We start from the raw sequence: 18,400 nt of genomic DNA on the forward strand, positions 1-18,400 counted from the left end.
GAATACGCCCAGAGTATGGGGAATACGCCCAGAGTATGGGGAATACGCCCAGAGTATGGGGAATACGCCCAGAGTATTGGGAATACGCCCAGAGTATTGGGAATACGCCCAGAGTATGGGGAATACGCCCAGAGTATGGGGAATACGCCCAGAGTATGGGGAATACGCCCAGAGTATGGGGAATACGCCCAGAGTATGGGGAATACGCCCAGAGTATGGGGAATACGCCCAGAGTATGGGGAATACGCCCAGAGTATGGGGAATACGTCCAGAGTATGGGGAATACGCCCAGAGTATGGGAATACAGTTGAAGTCAGACGTTTACATACAGTTGAAGTCAGAAGTTTACATACAGTTGAAGTCAGACGTTTACATACAGTTGAAGTCAGAAGTTTACATACACTTAGGTTGGAGTCGTTAACCACTCCACACATTTCTTGTTAACAAACTATAGTTTTGGCAAGTCGGTTAGGACATCTACTTTGTGCATGACACAAGTCATTTTTCCAACACTTGTTTACAGACAGGTTTTTTCATTTATAATTCACTGTATCACAATTCTAGTGGGTCAGACGTTTACATACACTAAGTTGACTGTGTCTTTAAATAACTTGGAAAATTCCAGAAAATGATGTCGTGGCTTTAGAAGCTTCTGATAGGCTAATTGACATCATGCGAGTCAATTGGAGGTGTACCTGTGGATGTATTTCAAGGCCTACCTTCAAACTCAGTGCCTCTTTGCTTGACATCATGGGAAAATCAAAAGAAATCAACCAAGACCTCCACAAGTCTGGTTCATCCTTGGGAGAAATTTCCAAACACCTGAAGGTACCATGTTCATCTGTACAAACACCATGGGACCACGCAGCCGTCATACTGCTCAGGAAGGAGACGCGTTCTGTCTCCAAGAGATGAACATGCTTTGGTGCGAAAATTGCAAATCAATCCCAGAACAGCAAAGGACCTTGTGAAGATGCTGGAGGAAACGGGTACAAAATTATCAATATCCACAGTAAAACGAGTCCTATATCGACATAACCTGAAAGGCTGCTCAGCAAGGAAGAAGCCACTGCTCCAAAACCGCCATAAAAAAGCCAGACTACGGTTTGCAACTGCACATGGGGACAAAGATTGTACTTTTTGGAGAAATGTCCTCTGGTCTGATGAAACAAAAATATAACTGTTTGGCCATAATGACCATTGTTATGTTTGGAGGAAAAAGGGGAGGCTTGCAAGCCGAAGAACACCATCCCAACCGTGAAGCACGGGGGTGGCAGCATCATGTTGTGGGGGTGCTTTGCTGTAGGAGGGACTGGTGCACTTCACAAAATAGATGGCATCATGAGGCGGGAAAGTATGTGGTTATATTGAAGCAACATCTCAAGACATCAGTCAGGAAGTTAAAGCTTGGGTCTTCCAAATGGACAATGACCCCATGCATACTTCCAAAGTTGTGGCAAAATGGCTTAAGGACAACAAAGTCAAGGTATTGGAGTGGCCATCACAAAGCCCTGACCTCAATCCAATATAATATTTGTGGGCCGAACTGAAAAAGTGTGTGCGAGCAAGGAGGCCTACAAACCTGACTCAGTTACACCAGCTCTGTCAGGAGGAATGGGCTAAAATTCACCAACTTATTGTGGGAAGCTTGTGGAAGGCTAACCGAAACATTTGACCCAAGTTAAATAATTGAAAGGCAATGCTACCAAATACTAATTGAGTGTATGTAAACTTCTGACCCACTGGGAATGTGATGAAAGAAATAAAAGCTGAAATAAATCATTCTCTCTACTATTATACTGACATTCCACATTCTTAAAATAAAGTGGTGATCCTTACTGACCTAAAACAGGGAATTTTTACTAGGATTAAATGTCAGGAAATGTGAAAATCTGATTTTAAATGTATTTGGCTAAGGTGTATGTAAACTTCCGACTTCAACTGTATGTCCAGAACATGGTGAGTTATTTATTAATCAATACCCCAAATCGATCTCTTTTACAGATTGAACCTATTACAGCCTAACACTATATTCTCTCTCTTTCTCCACTTCCTCTCAGAGCGTATCTTTGAGGACCATGAGAACCTGGTGGAGAACCTTCAGAACTGGACCAGAGACAGTCAGAACAGACTGATGTTCATAGAACGCATCGAGAAGTACGCCCTCTTCAAGAACCCACAGGTGAGACAGCCAGTCAATACAGCCAATACACTACAGCCAGCAACTACATGTTGGACCTGTTTCCCACACACTAATGAAGACTAGTCCTGGACACTAATGAGGACTAGTCCTGGACACTAATGAAGACTAGTCTTGGACACTAATGAAGACTAGTCCTGGACACGAATGAAGACTAGTCCTGGAGACTAATGAAGACTAGTCCTGGACACTAATGAAGACTAGTCCTGGATACTAATGAAGACTAGTCCAGGAGACTAATGAAGACTAGTCCTGGAGACTAATGAAGACTAGTCCTGGAGACTAATGAAGACTAGTCCTGGAGACTAATGAAGACTAGTCCTGGACACTAATGAGGACTAGTCTTGGACACTAATGAAGACTAGTCTTGGACACTAATGAGGACTAGTCTTGGACACTAATGAAGACTAGTCTTGGACACTAATGAAGACTAGTCCTGGAGACTAATGAAGACTAGTCCTGGAGACTAATGAAGACTAGTCCTGGAGACTAATGAGGACTAGTCCTGGACACTAATGAAGACTAGTCCTGGAGACTAATGAAGACTAGTCCTGGACACTAATGAGGACTAGTCCTGGACACTAATGAAGACTAGTCCTGGAGACTAGTGAAGACTAGTCCTGGACACTAGTGAGGACTAGTCCTGGACACTAGTGGGGACTAGTCCTGGACACTAGTGAGGACTAGTCCTGGACACTAGTGAGGACTAGTCCTGGACACTAGTGAGGACTAGTCCTGGACACTAGTGAGGACTAGTCCTGGACACTAGTGAGGACTAGCCCTGGACACTAATGAGGACTAGTCCTGGACACTAATGAAGACTAGTCCTGGAGACTAGTGAAGACTAGTCCTGGACACTAGTGAGGACTAGTCCTGGACACTAGTGGGGACTAGTCCTGGACACTAGTGAGGACTAGTCCTGGTCACTAGTGAGGACTAGTCCTGGACACTAGTGAGGACTAGTCCTGGACACTAGTGAGGACTAGTCCTGGACACTAGTGAGGACTAGTCCTGGACACTAGTGAGGACTAGTCCTGGACACTAGTGAGGACTAGTCCTGGACACTAATGAGGACTAGTCCTGGACACTAATGAGGACTAGTCCTGGACACTAATGAGGACTAGTCCTGGACACTAATGAAGACTAGTCCTGGAGACTAATGAAGACTAGTCCTGGACACTGATGAGGACTAGTCTTGGACACTAATGAAGACTAGTCTTGGACACTAATGAAGACTAGTCTTGGACACTAATGAAGACTAGTCTTGGACACTAATGAAGACTAGTCCTGGAGACTAATGAAGACTAGTCCTGGAGACTAATGAGGACTAGTCCTGGACACTAATGAAGACTAGTCCTGGACACTAATGAAGACTAGTCCTGGACACTAGTGAGGACTAGTCCTGGACACTAGTGAGGACTAGTCCTGGACACTAGTGAGGACTAGTCCTGGACACTAGTGAGGACTAGTCCTGGACACTAATGAAGACTAGTCCTGGAGACTAATGAAGACTAGTCCTGGAGACTAATGAAGACTAGTCCTGGAGACTAATGAGGACTAGTCCTGGACACTAATGAAGACTAGTCCTGGACACTAATGAAGACTAGTCCTGGAGACTAGTGAGGACTAGTCCTGGACACTAGTGAGGACTAGTCCTGGACACTAGTGAGGACTAGTCCTGGAGACTAATGAGGACTAGTCCTGGACACTAATGAAGACTAGTCCTGGACACTAGTGAGGACTAGTCCTGGACACTAATGAAGACTAGTCCTGGACACTAATGAAGACTAGTCCTGGAGACTAGTGAGGACTAGTCCTGGACACTAGTGAGGACTAGTCCTGGACACTAGTGAGGACTAGTCCTGGAGACTAATGAGGACTAGTCCTGGACACTAATGAAGACTAGTCCTGGACACTAGTGAGGACTAGTCCTGGACACTAATGAGGACCTGGACACTAATGAAGACTAGTCCTGGACACTAATGAAGACTAGTCCTGGACACTAATGAAGACTAGTCCTGGACACTAATGAGGACCTGGACACTAGTGAAGACTAGTCCTGGACACTAATGAAGACTAGTCCTGGAGACTAATGAGGACTAGTCCTGGACACTAATGAAGACTAGTCCTGGACACTAATGAAGACTAGTCCTGGACACTAATGAAGACTAGTCCTGGCCACTAATGAGGACCTGGACACTAGTGAAGACTAGTCCTGGACACTAATGAAGACTAGTCCTGGAGACTAATGAGGACTAGTCCTGGAGACTAATGAAGACTAGTCCTGGAGACTAATGAGGACTAGTCCTGGACACTAATGAAGACTAGTCCTGGAGACTAATGAAGACTAGTCCTGGACACTAATGAAGACTAGTCCTGGAGACTAATGAAGACTAGTCCTGGAGACTAGTGAAGACTAGTCCTGGAGACTAATGAAGACTAGTCCTGGACACTAATGAAGACTAGTCCTGGACACGAATGAAGACTAGTCCTGGAGACTAATGAAGACTAGTCCTGGAGACTAATGAAGACTAGTCCTGGACACTAATGAAGACTAGTCCTGTAGACTAATGAAGACTAGTCCTGGACACTAATGAAGACTAGTCCTGGAGACTAATGAAGACTAGTCCTGGAGACTACTGAAGACTAGTCCTGGACACTAATGAAGACTAGTCCTGGAGACTAATGAAGACTAGTCCTGGAGACTAGTGAGGACTAGTCCTGGAGACTAATGAAGACTAGTCCTGGAGACTAATGAAGACTAGTCCTGGAGACTAATGAAGACTAGTCCTGGACACTAATGAAGACTAGTCCTGGAGACTAATGAAGACTAGTCCTGGAGACTAATGAAGACTAGTCCTGGACACTAATGAAGACTAGTCCTGGAGACTAATGAAGACTAGTCCTGGACACTAATGAAGACTAGTCCTGGAGACTAATGAAGACTAGTCCTGGAGACTAATGAAGACTAGTCCTGGACACTAATGAAGACTAGTCCTGGAGACTAATGAAGACTAGTCCTGGAGACTAATGAAGACTAGTCCTGGAGACTAATGAAGACTAGTCCTGGACACTAATGAAGACTAGTCCTGGACACTAATGAAGACTAGTCCTGGACCCTAATGAGAAGACTAGTCCTGGACACTAATGAAGACTAGTCCTGGAGACGAATGAAGACTAGTCCTGGACACTAATGAGGACTAGTCCTGGACACTAATGAAGACTAGTCCTGGAGACTAATGAAGACTAGTCCTGGACACTAATGAAGACTAGTCCTGGACACTAATGAGGACTAGTCCTGGACACTAATGAAGACTAGTCCTGGAGACTAATGAAGACTAGTCCTGGAGACTATTGAAGACTAGTCCTGGACACTAATGAAGACTAGTCCTGGACACTAATGAAGACTAGTCCTGGAGACTAATGAAGACTAGTCCTGGAGACTAATGAAGACTAGTCCTGGAGACTAATGAAGACTAGTCCTGGAGACTAATGAAGACTAGTCCTTGACACTAATGAAGACTAGTCCTGGACACTAATGAAGACTAGTCCTGGAGACTAATGAAGACTAGTCCTGGACACTAATGAAGACTAGTCCTGGAGACTAATGAAGACTAGTCCTGGAGACTAATGAAGACTAGTCCTTGACACTAATGAAGACTAGTCCTGGACACTAATGAAGACTAGTCCTGGAGACTAATGAAGACTAGTCCTGGACACTAATGAAGACTAGTCCTGGAGACTAATGAAGACTAGTCCTGGAGACTAATGAAGACTAGTCCTGGACACTAATGAAGACTAGTCCTGGACACTAATGAAGACTAGTCCTGGACACTAATGAAGACTAGTCCTGGAGACTAGTGAGGACTAGTCCTGGACACTAATGAAGACTAGTCCTGGAGACAAATGAAGACTAGTCCTGGAGACAAATGAAGACTAGTCCTGGACACTAATGAAGACTAGTCCTGGAGACTAATGAAGACTAGTCCTGGACACTAGTGAAGACTAGTCCTGGACACTAGTGAAGACTAGTCCTGGACACTAATGAAGACTAGTCCTGGACACTAATGAAGACTAGTCCTGGAGACTAATGAAGACTAGTCCTGGACACTAATGAAGACTAGTCCTGGAGACTAATGAAGACTAGTCCTGGAGACTAATGAAGACTAGTCCTGGACACTAATGAAGACTAGTCCTGGACACTAATGAAGACTAGTCCTGGACACTAGTGAAGACTAGTCCTGGAGACTAGTGAAGACTAGTCCTGGACACTAGTGAAGACTAGTCCCTGACACTAATGAAGACTAGTCCTGGACACTAGTGAAGACTAGTCCTGGAGACTAGTGAAGACTAGTCCTGGACACTAATGAGGACTAGTCCTGGACACTAGTGAAGACTAGTTCTGGACACTAGTGAGGACTAGTCCTGGAGACTGATGAAGACTAGTCCTGGACACTAATGAGGACTAGTCCTGGACACTAATGAAGACTAGTCCTAGACACTAATGAAGACTAGTCCTGGACTAATGAGGACTAGTCCTGGACTAATGAGGACTAGTCCTGGACTAATGAGGACTAGTCCTGGACACTAATGAGGACCTGGACACTAGTGAAGACTAGTCCTGGACACTAATGATGCAGAAATACACAGCTGCTTTAAAATACTTTACACCATAACAGCCATCCAGAACACTGCTGTCCCTGCCAGTCAGTATTGTATCACATAACTGATGCAGGACAGGTTATACAATACACTGAACTGGCACCAAAAAATAAATGCTTCACCAAAATAGATACACTCAGTAGTATCAGACACTGTTTATATGTACACAAAGTCACTCGACAGACAAACAGACACCAGTGTGTCCTTCAGATCTAGGTCAGTATGTTGTAGATGGTGGTACAATGATTCATAGATTGGGAGCTGGTGGGCACTGTTGTCTCCATGGTGAACTAGCTTCGTAAGATAGCTAGTCCCACTTTTACTGACTGCTAAGGAACATTGATGCATTGTACACTGCTCAAAAAAATTAAGGGAACACTAAAATAACAAATCTTAGATCTGAATGAATGAAATATTCTTATTAAATACTTTTTTCTTTACGTAGTTGAATGTGCTGACAACAAAATCACACAAAAATGATCAATGGAAATCAAATTTATCAACCCATGGAGGTCTGGATTCGGAGTCACACTCAAAGTTAAAGTGGAAAACCACACTACAGGCTGATCCAACTTTGATGTAATGTCCTTAAAACAAGTCAAAATGAGGCTCAGTAGTGTGTGTGGCCTCCACGTGCCTGTATGACCTCCCTACAACGCCTGGGCATGCTCCTGATGAGGTGGCGGATGGTCTCCTGAGGGATCTCCTCCCAGACCTGGACTAAAGCATCCGCCAACTCCTGGACAGTCTGTGCTGCAACGTGGCGTTGGTGGATGGAGCGAGACATGATGTCCCAGATGTGCTCAATTGGATTCAGGTCTGGGGAACGGACGGGCCAGTCCATAGCATCAATGCCTTCCTCTTGCAGGAACTGCTGACACACTCCAGCCACATGAGGTCTAGCATTGTCTTGCATTAGGAGGAACTCAGGGCCAACCGCACCATCATATGGTCTCACAAGGGGTCTGGGGATCTCATCTCGGTACCTAATGGCAGTCAGGCTACCTCTGGCGAGCACATGGAGGGCTGTGCGGCCCCCCCCCAAAGAAATGCCACCCCACACCATGACTGACCCACCGCCAAACCGGTCATGCTGGAGGATGTTGCAGGCAGCAGAACGTTCTCCACGGCGTCTCCAGACTGTCACGTCTGTCATCTATGAAGAGCACAGGGCGCTAGTGGCGAATTTGACAATCTAGGTGTTCTCTGGCAAATGCCAAACGTCCTGCACGGTGTTGGGCTGTAAGCACAACCCCCACCTGTGGACGTCGGGCCCTCATACCACCCTGATGGAGTCTGTTTCTGACCGTTTGAGCAGACACATGCATATTTGTAGCCTGCTGGAGGTCATTTTGCAGGGCTCTGGCAGTGCTCCTCCTGCTCCTCCTTGCACAAAGGCGGAGGTAGCGGTCATGCTGCTGGGTTGTTGCTCCTACGGCCTCCTCCACGTCTCCTGATGTACTGGCCTGTCTCCTGGTAGCGCCTCCATGCTCTGGACACTACGCTGACAGACACAGCAAACCTTCTTGCCACAGCTCGCATTGATGTGCCATCCTGGATGAGCTCCACTACCTGAGCCACTTGTGTGGGTTGTAGACTCCGTCTCATGCTACCACTAGAGTGAAAGCACCGCCAGCATTCAAAAATGACCAAAACATCAGCCAGGAAGCATAGGAACTGAGAAGTGGTCTATGGTCCCCACCTGCAGAACCTCTCCTTTATTGGGGGTGTCTTGCTAATTGCCTATCATTTCCACCTGTTGTCTATTCGGGGCGGCAGGGTAGCCTAGTGGTTAGAGCATTGGACTAGTAACCAGAAGGTTGCAAGTTCAAACCCCTGAGCTGACATGGTACAAATCTGTCGTTCTGCCCCTGAACCCACTGTTCCTAGGCCGTCATTGAAAATAAGAATTTGTTCATAACTGACTTGCCTGGTTAAATAAAGGTAAAATAAAAAATTAAAAAAAATATTCCATTTGCACAACAGCATGTGAAATTTATTGTCAATCAGTGTTGCTTCCTAAGTGGACAGTTTGATTTCACAGATTGACTTGGAGTTACATCGTGTTGTTTAAGTGTTCCCTTTATTTTTTGGAGCAGTGTATATTTTTAACGGGTTACTGGCAGGGTAGCCTAGTGGTTAGAGCGTTGGACTAGTAAACAAAAGGTTTGTTGTTCTTAACTGACTTGCCTAGTTAAATAAAGTATAGTTAAATATCTAAATCTAAATTTGACTATCATACCCTGATTTAACCCTTTTCTGGAAAATCACAGAACTATTTGTTGGGGCGGAAGGAGACGTGTGAGATGGCAGACAGGAACAAGGAAGCACTACTGGAGGTACAGTGATCTCAACATAACAAACAAACTGATGGACACAACTTGATTGATCCAGGTCATTTCAAAATGTTACCTTGTTAGTGCATGCTACATTGTGTGTGTGTGTGTGTGTGTGTGTGTGTGTGTGTGTGTGTGTGTGTGTGTGTGCGTGTGCGCTCTCTGCGGCAGGAGTGTTTTTGTGGCAGCGCCGTCTCTGTACCTGAGATGGAGGGAGTACTCTGGCTGAAGGAGGATGGGAAGAAGAGCTGGAAGAAGAGATACTTCCTGCTCAGAGCCTCTGGGATCTACTATGTACCTAAAGGAAAAGCCAAGGTACGTCCCTGGAACACAGTGACTACTCAGCCAAGGTACGTCCCTGGAACACACTGACTACTCAGCCAAGGTACGTCCCTGGAACACACTGACTACTCAGCCAAGGTACGTCCCTGGAACACACTGACTAACCTGTATTCCAATAGTGTGTATAGTCAAACATCTGTGATGCTGCACGGCCAAAAATATTATCAGCAATGAAGTCTGAACACTCTACTGCTCCAAGACACACTAGTGATTCATGAAATGATCCTATTCCAGGCCTCTCCTACCCTCTGACCCATTCAGTAACATGGGAAACTGCAATTGTCATTGTATATTCAGAGATAACATGTCGTAGATTCTTATTCTTTGGATTGTTAGCGTCTCAATACTGACTAACCAAATCAAACATTTAGAAATATTAATACACTTACAAATTGAAAATAAGTACATTCTCCCCAATGGGGGCTGACTGCAAATGATCAACTGGTTAAGAAAAGTACAATTGAGTATTTTCAGAAAACTAGTAATGAAAGTTGGTTTAGTTTCTGAAGATAATACACAGGAAATAGAAAGTTGGTTTAGTTCCTGAAGATAATACACAGGAAATAGAAAGTTGGTTTAGTTCCTGAAGATAATACACAGGAAATAGAAAGTTGGTTTAGTTCCTGAAGATAATACACAGGAAATAGAAAGTTGGTTTAGTTCCTGAAGATAATAGACAGGAAATAGAAAGCCTCAAGCACAGAACCTTGAGGAGATCCAATTGCTCTTCTCTGGATTTTGAGTGCTTACATCCATGTCCCATCGAAGCCCATCCATGTCCCATCAAAGCCCATCCATGTCCCATCGAAGCCCATCCATGTCCCATCGAAGCCCATCCATGTCCCATCGAAGCCCATCCATGTCCCATCGAGTCCCATCGAAGCCCATCGAAGCCCATCGAAGTCCCATCGAAGCCCATCCATGTCCCATCGAAGCCCATCCATGTCCCATCGAAGCCCATCCATGTCCCATCGAAGCCCATCCATGTCCCATCGAAGCCCATCCATGTCCCATCGAAGCCCATCCATGTCCCATCGAAGCCCATCCATGTCCCATCGAGTCCCATCGAAGCCCATCCATGTCCAATCGAAGCCCATCCATGTCCCATCCAAGCCCATCCATGTCCCATCGAAGCCCATCCATGTCCCATCGAAGCCCATCCATGTCCCATCGAAGCCCATCCATGTCCCATCGAAGCCCATCCATGTCCCATCGAAGCCCATCCATGTCCCATCGAAGCCCATCCATGTCCCATCGAAGCCCATCCATGTCCCATCGAAGCCCATCGAAGCCCATCCATGTCCCATCGAAGCCCATCCATGTCCCATCGAAGCCCATCCATGTCCCATCGAAGCCCATCCATGTCCCATCGAAGCCCATCGAGTCCCATCGAAGCCCATCCATATCCCATCAAAGCCCATCCATGTCCCATCGAGGCCCATCCATGTCCCATCGAAGCCCATCCATGTCCCATCGAAGCCCATCCATGTTCCATCGAAGCCCATCCATGTCCCATCGAAGCCCATCGAAGCCCATTCTTGTCCCATCGAGTCCCATCCATGTCCCATCGAGTCCCATCGAAGCCCATCCATGTCCCATCGAGGCCCATCGAAGCCCATCCATGTCCCATCGAGGCCCATCGAGGCCCATCGAAGCCCATCGAAGCCCATCCATGTCCCATCGAAGCCCATCCATGTCCCATCGAAGCCCATCCATGTCCCATCGAAGCCCATCCATGTCCCATCGAAGCCCATCGAGTTCCATCGAAGCCCATCCATGTCCCATTGAGGCCCATCCATGTCCCATCGAGGCCCATCCATGTCCCATCGAGGCCCATCCATGTCCCATCGAGGCCCATCCATGTCCCATCGAGGCCCATCGAAGCCCATCCATGTCCCATCGAAGCCCATCCATGTCCCATCGAAGCCCATCCACGTCCCATCGAGGCCCATCGAAGCCCATTGAAGCCCATCCATGTCCCATCAAGGCCCATCGAAGCCATCTTGAAGTGCATGGTGTTCCTGGAATCGGACCTAGATTATTTAATGTACACTATCAGTACCAGTTAGCCTATTGTCCAGATTATATATATATAGTGCTCTGATTAACTGTGGTGCACTAAACAGGGAATAGGGTGCCATTTGGGATGTCTGTCCAGCTGGGATCTCTATTAACTACACTCAGCTACAGCCATGTTACTATATTACACTACCCAGGGCGAGGATTAAAAACTAGGGTTAAAAACGACACATACACACATGCACAGACAGAAAGGCCGACAGACCAACAGGCAGAAAGGCCGACAGACCAACAGGCAGCAAGGCAGACAGATCAACAGACAGAAAGGCCGACAGACCAACAGGCAGAAAGGCCGACAGACCAACAGGCAGAAAGGCCGACAGACCAACAGGCAGAAAGGCCGACAGACCAACAGGCAGAAAGGCCGACAGACCAACAGGCAGAAAGGCCGACAGACCAACAGGCAGAAAGAGGAAAAGGCAGACAGACAGACCGGCTGAAAAACCGACAAAGTCCGACAGGCCGTCAGACAGACGGAAAGGCAGACCGACCAACAGGCAGAAAGGCAGACCGACCAACAGGCAGAAAGGCAGACAGACCAACAGACGGAAAGGCCGGCCGGCAGGCAGGCAGGCAGAAAGGCAGACAGTTTACCAAAGTACTCTGTGTCCTCATTGACCCTCTGAATGCCACATGCAGGGAGAGGAGGAGAGAAAAGGTCACTAGCACATCATTTCCTGTTTATAGGTGTGATAGTAAAGCAATCAACAGCAGTAGCTGCAGCAAGCTGACCAACGTCCCTCTAAGTCAACCTTCTGTAAAGCGCCACCCAGTGGACAGTGCGGTGAAGTGAAAGCCATGACAGTCAACTGTAAATCCTCCATCTGTTCTCTCCCGCTGGCAGGCTTCCAGAGAACTGGTGTGTTTCCTCCAGCTGGATCATGTTAATGTGTACAACGGACAGGACTACCGCAGCAAGTACAAGGCTCCCACAGACTACTGCCTGGCCCTCAAGGTGAGAGAAAACACCCACGGTATGTACCAAATAACACCCTATTCCCTATATAGGGCACTACTTTTAACCAGGGCCCATAGGGAATGGTGAGCCATTTGGTAAGCTCCTATAGGCGCTGATAACACCTGACTTCTGTTGTTGCCACTAGACCAATACCACCTGCAATACTCTGTTGATATAGTAACACTGCTACCCCCTGGAGCCCTAACAGACTACCACTTAATCTACTACTACTAAAACTACTACTACCACCTAGCCCTAACCCCACAGACTACCACTAAAACTACTACTACTAAAACTACTACTACCACCTAGCCCTAACCCCACAGACTACTACTGAAACTACTACTACCACCTAGCCCTAACCCCACAGACTACCACTAAAACTACTACTACTAAAACTACTACTACCACCTAGCCCTAACCCCACAGACTACCACTAAAACTACTACTACTAAAACTACTACTACCACCTAGCCCTAACCCCAAAGACTACCACTAAAACTACTACTACTACTACCACCACTAAAACTACGAGAGGAGAGAGGGGAGGAATACATGGGGAGAGGAGAGAGGGAGGATACTTGAGGAGAGAGGGGGGAGATACTTGGGGAGAGAGAGGAGGGAATACTTTGGGAGAGGATAGGGGGGAATACTTGGGGAGAGGAGAGAAGGGGGATACTTGGGGAGAGGAGGGAGACGGGGGAGAAACGGAAGGAGAGGAGAGAGACGGGGGAGGAGGAAGGAGACGAGGGAGGAGGAGGGAGACGAGAACCTAATCATAATTCAGTGAACCACCATGTTTCTCTTGTCAGGACTCTTTCAAATAAAAGAGTCCGACTCTAAAGCCATGTCAATTATGAACCAAATACCTTCCGTTTCCTCAGGAAAGCAACAAGAGAAGTAAACAGAGAAGGTTTCTATTCTGGTCTGATGGTAATGTTTCCATGTAATCCCTGATGGGAGTAACTGGGTACAGTAGAGGGATTGAGGATGTTGAATCGCTGCCCTCAGTCTTCCTGTCAGAGGAGACCGTATCCAGTGGGCACACTGCCATCCAGTGGACAGTGTATAAACTTCCTGAGAAATCTGTATGGCCTCAAATCAAATCAAAGTTTATTTGTCACGTGCTCTGAATAGAACAGGTGTAGTAGACCTTACAGTGAAATGCTGAATACAACAGGTGTAGTAGACCTTACAGTGAAATGCTGAATACAACAGGTGTAGTAGACCTTACAGTGAAATGCTGAATACAACAGGTGTAGTAGACCTCACAGTGAAATGCTGAATACAACAGGTGTAGTAGACCTTACAGTGAAATGCTGAATACAACAGGTGTAGTAGACCTCATAGTGAAATGCTGAATACAACAGGTGTAGTAGACCTTACAGTGAAATGCTGACTACAACAGGTGTAGTAGACCTCACAGTGAAATGCTGAATACAACAGGTGTAGTAGACCTTACAGTGAAATGCTGAATACAACAGGTGTAGTAGACCTTACAGTGAAATGCTGAATACAACAGGTGTAGTAGACCTTACAGTGAAATGCTGAATACAACAGGTGTAGTAGACTTTACAGTGAAATGCTGAATACAACAGGTGTAGTAGACCTTACAGTGAAATGCTGAATACAACAGGTGTAGTAGACCTTACAGTGAAATGCTGAATACAACAGGTGTAGTAGACCTCACAGTGAAATGCTGAATACAACAGGTGTAGTAGACCTCATAGTGAAATGCTGAATACAACAGGTGTAGTAGACCTTACAGTGAAATGCTGACTACAACAGGTGTAGTAGACCTCACAGTGAAATGCTGAATACAACAGGTGTAGTAGACCTTACAGTGAAATGCTGAATACAACAGGTGTAGTAGACCTTACAGTGAAATGCTGAATACAACAGGTGTAGTAGACCTTACAGTGAAATGCTGAATACAACAGGTGTAGTAGACTTTACAGTGAAATGCTGAATACAACAGGTGTAGTAGACCTTACAGTGAAATGCTGAATACAACAGGTGTAGTAGACCTTACAGTGAAATGCTGAATACAACAGGTGTAGTAGACCTCACAGTGAAATGCTGAATACAACAGGTGTAGTAGACCTTACAGTGAAATGCTGAATACAACAGGTGTAGTAGACCTCACAGTGAAATGCTGAATACAACAGGTGTAGTAGACCTGACAGTGAAATGCTGAATACAACAGGTGTAGTAGACCTCACAGTGTAATGATGAATACAACAGGTGTAGTAGACCTGACAGTGAACGGTGAGAGGCTATATACAGTAGAGGCTATATACATTAGAGAGGCTATATACATTAGAGAGGCTATATACAGTAGAGAGGCTATATACAGTAGAGAGGCTATATACAGTGAGAGGCTATATACAGTAGAGGCTATATACGGTGAGAGGCTATATACAGTAGAGGCTATATACAGTAGGGAGGCTATATACAGTAGAGGCTATATACAGTAGAGGCTATATACAGTAGAGGCTATATACAGTAGAGGGGCTATATACAGGAGAGGCTATATACAGTAGAGGCTATATACAGTAGAGGGGCTATATACAGTAGAGGGGCTATATACAGTAGAGGCTATATACAGTAGAGGGGCTCTATACAGTAGAGAGGCTATATACAGTAGAGAGGCTATATACAGGAGAGGCTATATACAGTAGAGGGGCTATATACAGGAGAGGCTATATACAGTAGAGGCTATATACAGTAGAGGCTATATACAGTAGAGAGGCTATATACAGTAGAGAGGCTATATACAGGAGAGGCTATATACAGGAGAGGCTATATACAGTAGAGGCTATATACAGGAGAGGCTATATACAGTAGAGGGGCTATATACAGTAGAGGGGCTCTATACAGTAGAGGGGCTCTATACAGTAGAGGGGCTCTATACAGTAGAGGGGCTATATACAGGAGAGGCTATATACAGTAGAGGGGCTATATACAGTAGAGAGGCTATATACAGTAGAGAGGCTATATACAGTAGAGAGGCTATATACAGTAGAGGCTATATACAGTAGAGGGGCTATATACAGTAGAGGGGCTCTATACAGTAGAGGGGCTATATACAGTAGAGGGGCTATATACAGTAGAGGGGCTCTTTACAGCAGAGGGGCTCTATACAGCAGAGGGGCTCTATACAGCAGAGGGGCTATATACAGCAGAGGGGCTATATACAGCAGAGGGGCTCTATACAGCAGAGGGGCTCTATACAGCAGAGGGGCTCTATACAGCAGAGGGGCTATATACAGGCACCGGTTAATTGGGCTGGGGATTTAGCCCATAACTGAAACCGTGCATCATTTTGTCAGCAGAATCTGTACAAGATTCTAGCTCAATTAAAGAAACAAATGAGAGAAATCCCAGCATGCTATTATTGTGATGTGTGGTCGTTAATATATCCCATTGTCTCAATCTCTGTTCAGCATCCTCAGATCCAGAAGAAATCCCAGTACATCAAGTACCTGTGTTGTGATGACGTCAGAACCCTACACCAGTGGATCAATGGGATACGCATCGCCAAGGTAACGTTACATTACCTCAGCAACAACTTAACGTAAGAGAGTAATGTAAAGCAGAGCCATAGTATGGGTTCTCACAGAACATCTTGTACAGAATACCTCAATGGCCAAACTCAAAGTATTTGGCTCTGATGAAAAGGTGTGGGAACATCTGACAAAGCTGGGGTATGTTCACTAGGAACCGAACAGAAGCGGAAGGAAACGGGGAGGGACCTCCCTGGATCTGTTCAATAGAAACTATTGTTCTCTTGTTGCAAAATGTTTTCTGGAGTAAAGTGTTTCTATTGCAAACCATTTTGCTGAGGAAACCGACTGAGTCTGACCGACTAATCAATACACCTGACCGACTAATGAATACACCTGCCCGACTAATCAATACACCTGACCGACTAATGAATACACCTGCCCGACTAATCAATACACCTGACCGACTAATGAATACACCTGCCCGACTAATCAATACACCTGACCGACTAATGAATACACCTGCCCGACTAATCAATACACCTGACCGACTAATGAATACACCTGCCCGACTAATCAATACACCTGACCGACTAATGAATACACCTGCCCGACTAATCAATACACCTGACCGACTAATGAATACACCTGCCCGACTAATCAATACACCTGCCCGACTAATCAATACACCTGACCGGCTGATCAATACACCTGACCGGCTAATCAATACACCTGACCGGCTAATCAATACACCTGACTGGCTAATCAATACACCTGACCACCTGACCGGCTAATGAATACACCTGACCGGGCTAATCAATACACCTGACCGGCTAATGAATACACCTGATCGGCTAATCAATACACCTGACCGGCTAATGAATACACCGGACCGGCTAACCAATGCACCTGACCGGCTAATGAATACACCTGACCGGCTAAAGAATACACCTGACCGGCTAATGAATACACCTGACGGCTAATGAATACACCTGACCGGCAAATCAATACACCTGCCCGGCTAATCAATACACCTGCCCGGCTAATCAATACACCTGCCCGGCTAATGAATACACCTGACCGGCTAATCAATACACCTGCCCGGCTAATGAATACACCTGCCCGGCTAATGAATACACCTGACCGGCTAACCAATACACCTGCCCGGCTAATCAATGCACCTGACCGGCTAATCAATACACCTGACCGGCTAATCAATACACCTGACCGGCTAACCAATACACCTGACCGGCTAACCAATACACCTGCCCGGCTAACCAATACACCTGACCGGCTAACCAATACACCTGACCGGCTAACCAATACACCTGACCACACCTGACCGGCTAACCAATACACCTGACCGGCTAACCAATACACCTGCCCGGCTAATCAATACACCTGACCGGCTAATCAATACACCTGCCCGGCTAACCAATACACCTGACCGGCTAATCAATACACCTGCCCGGCTAACCAATACACCTGACCGGCTAACCAATGCACCTGACCGGCTAACCAATACACCTGACCGGCTAACCAATACACCTGCCCGGCTAACCAATACACCTGACCGGCTAATGAATACACCTGCCCGGCTAATGAATACACCTGCCCGGCTAATGAATACACCTGCCCGGCTAATGAATACACCTGCCCTGCTAATGAATACACCTGACCGGCTAACCAATACACCTGACCGGCTAACCAATACACCTGACCGGCTAATGAATACACCTGCCCGGCTAACGAATACACCTGCCCGGCTAATGAATACACCTGCCCGGCTAATGAATACACCTGCCCGGCTAATCAATACACCTGACCACCTGACCGGCTAATGAATACACCTGCCCGGCTAATGAATACACCTGCCCGGCTAATCAATACACCTGACCGGCTAATGAATACACCTGACCGGGCTAATCAATACACCTGACCGGCTAATCAATACACCTGCCCGGCTAACGAATACACCTGCCCGGCTAATGAATACACCTGCCCGGCTAATGAATACACCTGCCCGGCTAATCAATACACCTGACCACCTGGCCGGCTAATGAATACACCTGCCCGGCTAATGAATACACCTGCCCGGCTAATCAATACACCTGACCGGCTAATGAATACACCTGACCGGGCTAATCAATACACCTGACCGGCTAATGAATACACCTGATCGGCTAATGAATACACCTGACCGGCTAATCAATACACCTGACCGGCTAATCAATACACCTGACCAACTGACCGGCTAATCAATACACCTGACCGGCTAATCAATACACCTGACCGGCTATCAATACACCTGACAGGC

At 46.3% G+C, this 18,400-nt stretch overlaps 1 protein-coding gene across 4 annotated transcripts in view; it reads left to right on the forward strand.

Annotated features, from left to right (window-relative positions):
• LOC110502196 (ras-associated and pleckstrin homology domains-containing protein 1) overlaps nucleotides 1-18,400 on the forward strand; it is a 166,092-nt gene that overhangs the window by 118,231 nt on the left and 29,461 nt on the right. For all 4 annotated transcript variants that reach the window (XR_005038903.1, XR_005038902.1, XM_036959495.1 and 1 more), the window contains 5 exons: nucleotides 2,061-2,182; nucleotides 9,136-9,201; nucleotides 9,370-9,513; nucleotides 12,464-12,574; nucleotides 16,024-16,122. Coding sequence is in view for 2 of the 4 variants with exons in the window: in XM_036959495.1 (XP_036815390.1) it covers nucleotides 2,061-2,182; nucleotides 9,136-9,201; nucleotides 9,370-9,513; nucleotides 12,464-12,574; nucleotides 16,024-16,122 (542 nt within the window). In the remaining 2 variants the exon portion in view is untranslated. The remainder of the gene's footprint in view (nucleotides 1-2,060; nucleotides 2,183-9,135; nucleotides 9,202-9,369; nucleotides 9,514-12,463; nucleotides 12,575-16,023; nucleotides 16,123-18,400) is intronic.

Source organism: Oncorhynchus mykiss, chromosome 22, assembly GCF_013265735.2.
Source record: "Oncorhynchus mykiss isolate Arlee chromosome 22, USDA_OmykA_1.1, whole genome shotgun sequence".
NCBI lineage: Eukaryota > Metazoa > Chordata > Actinopteri > Salmoniformes > Salmonidae > Oncorhynchus > Oncorhynchus mykiss.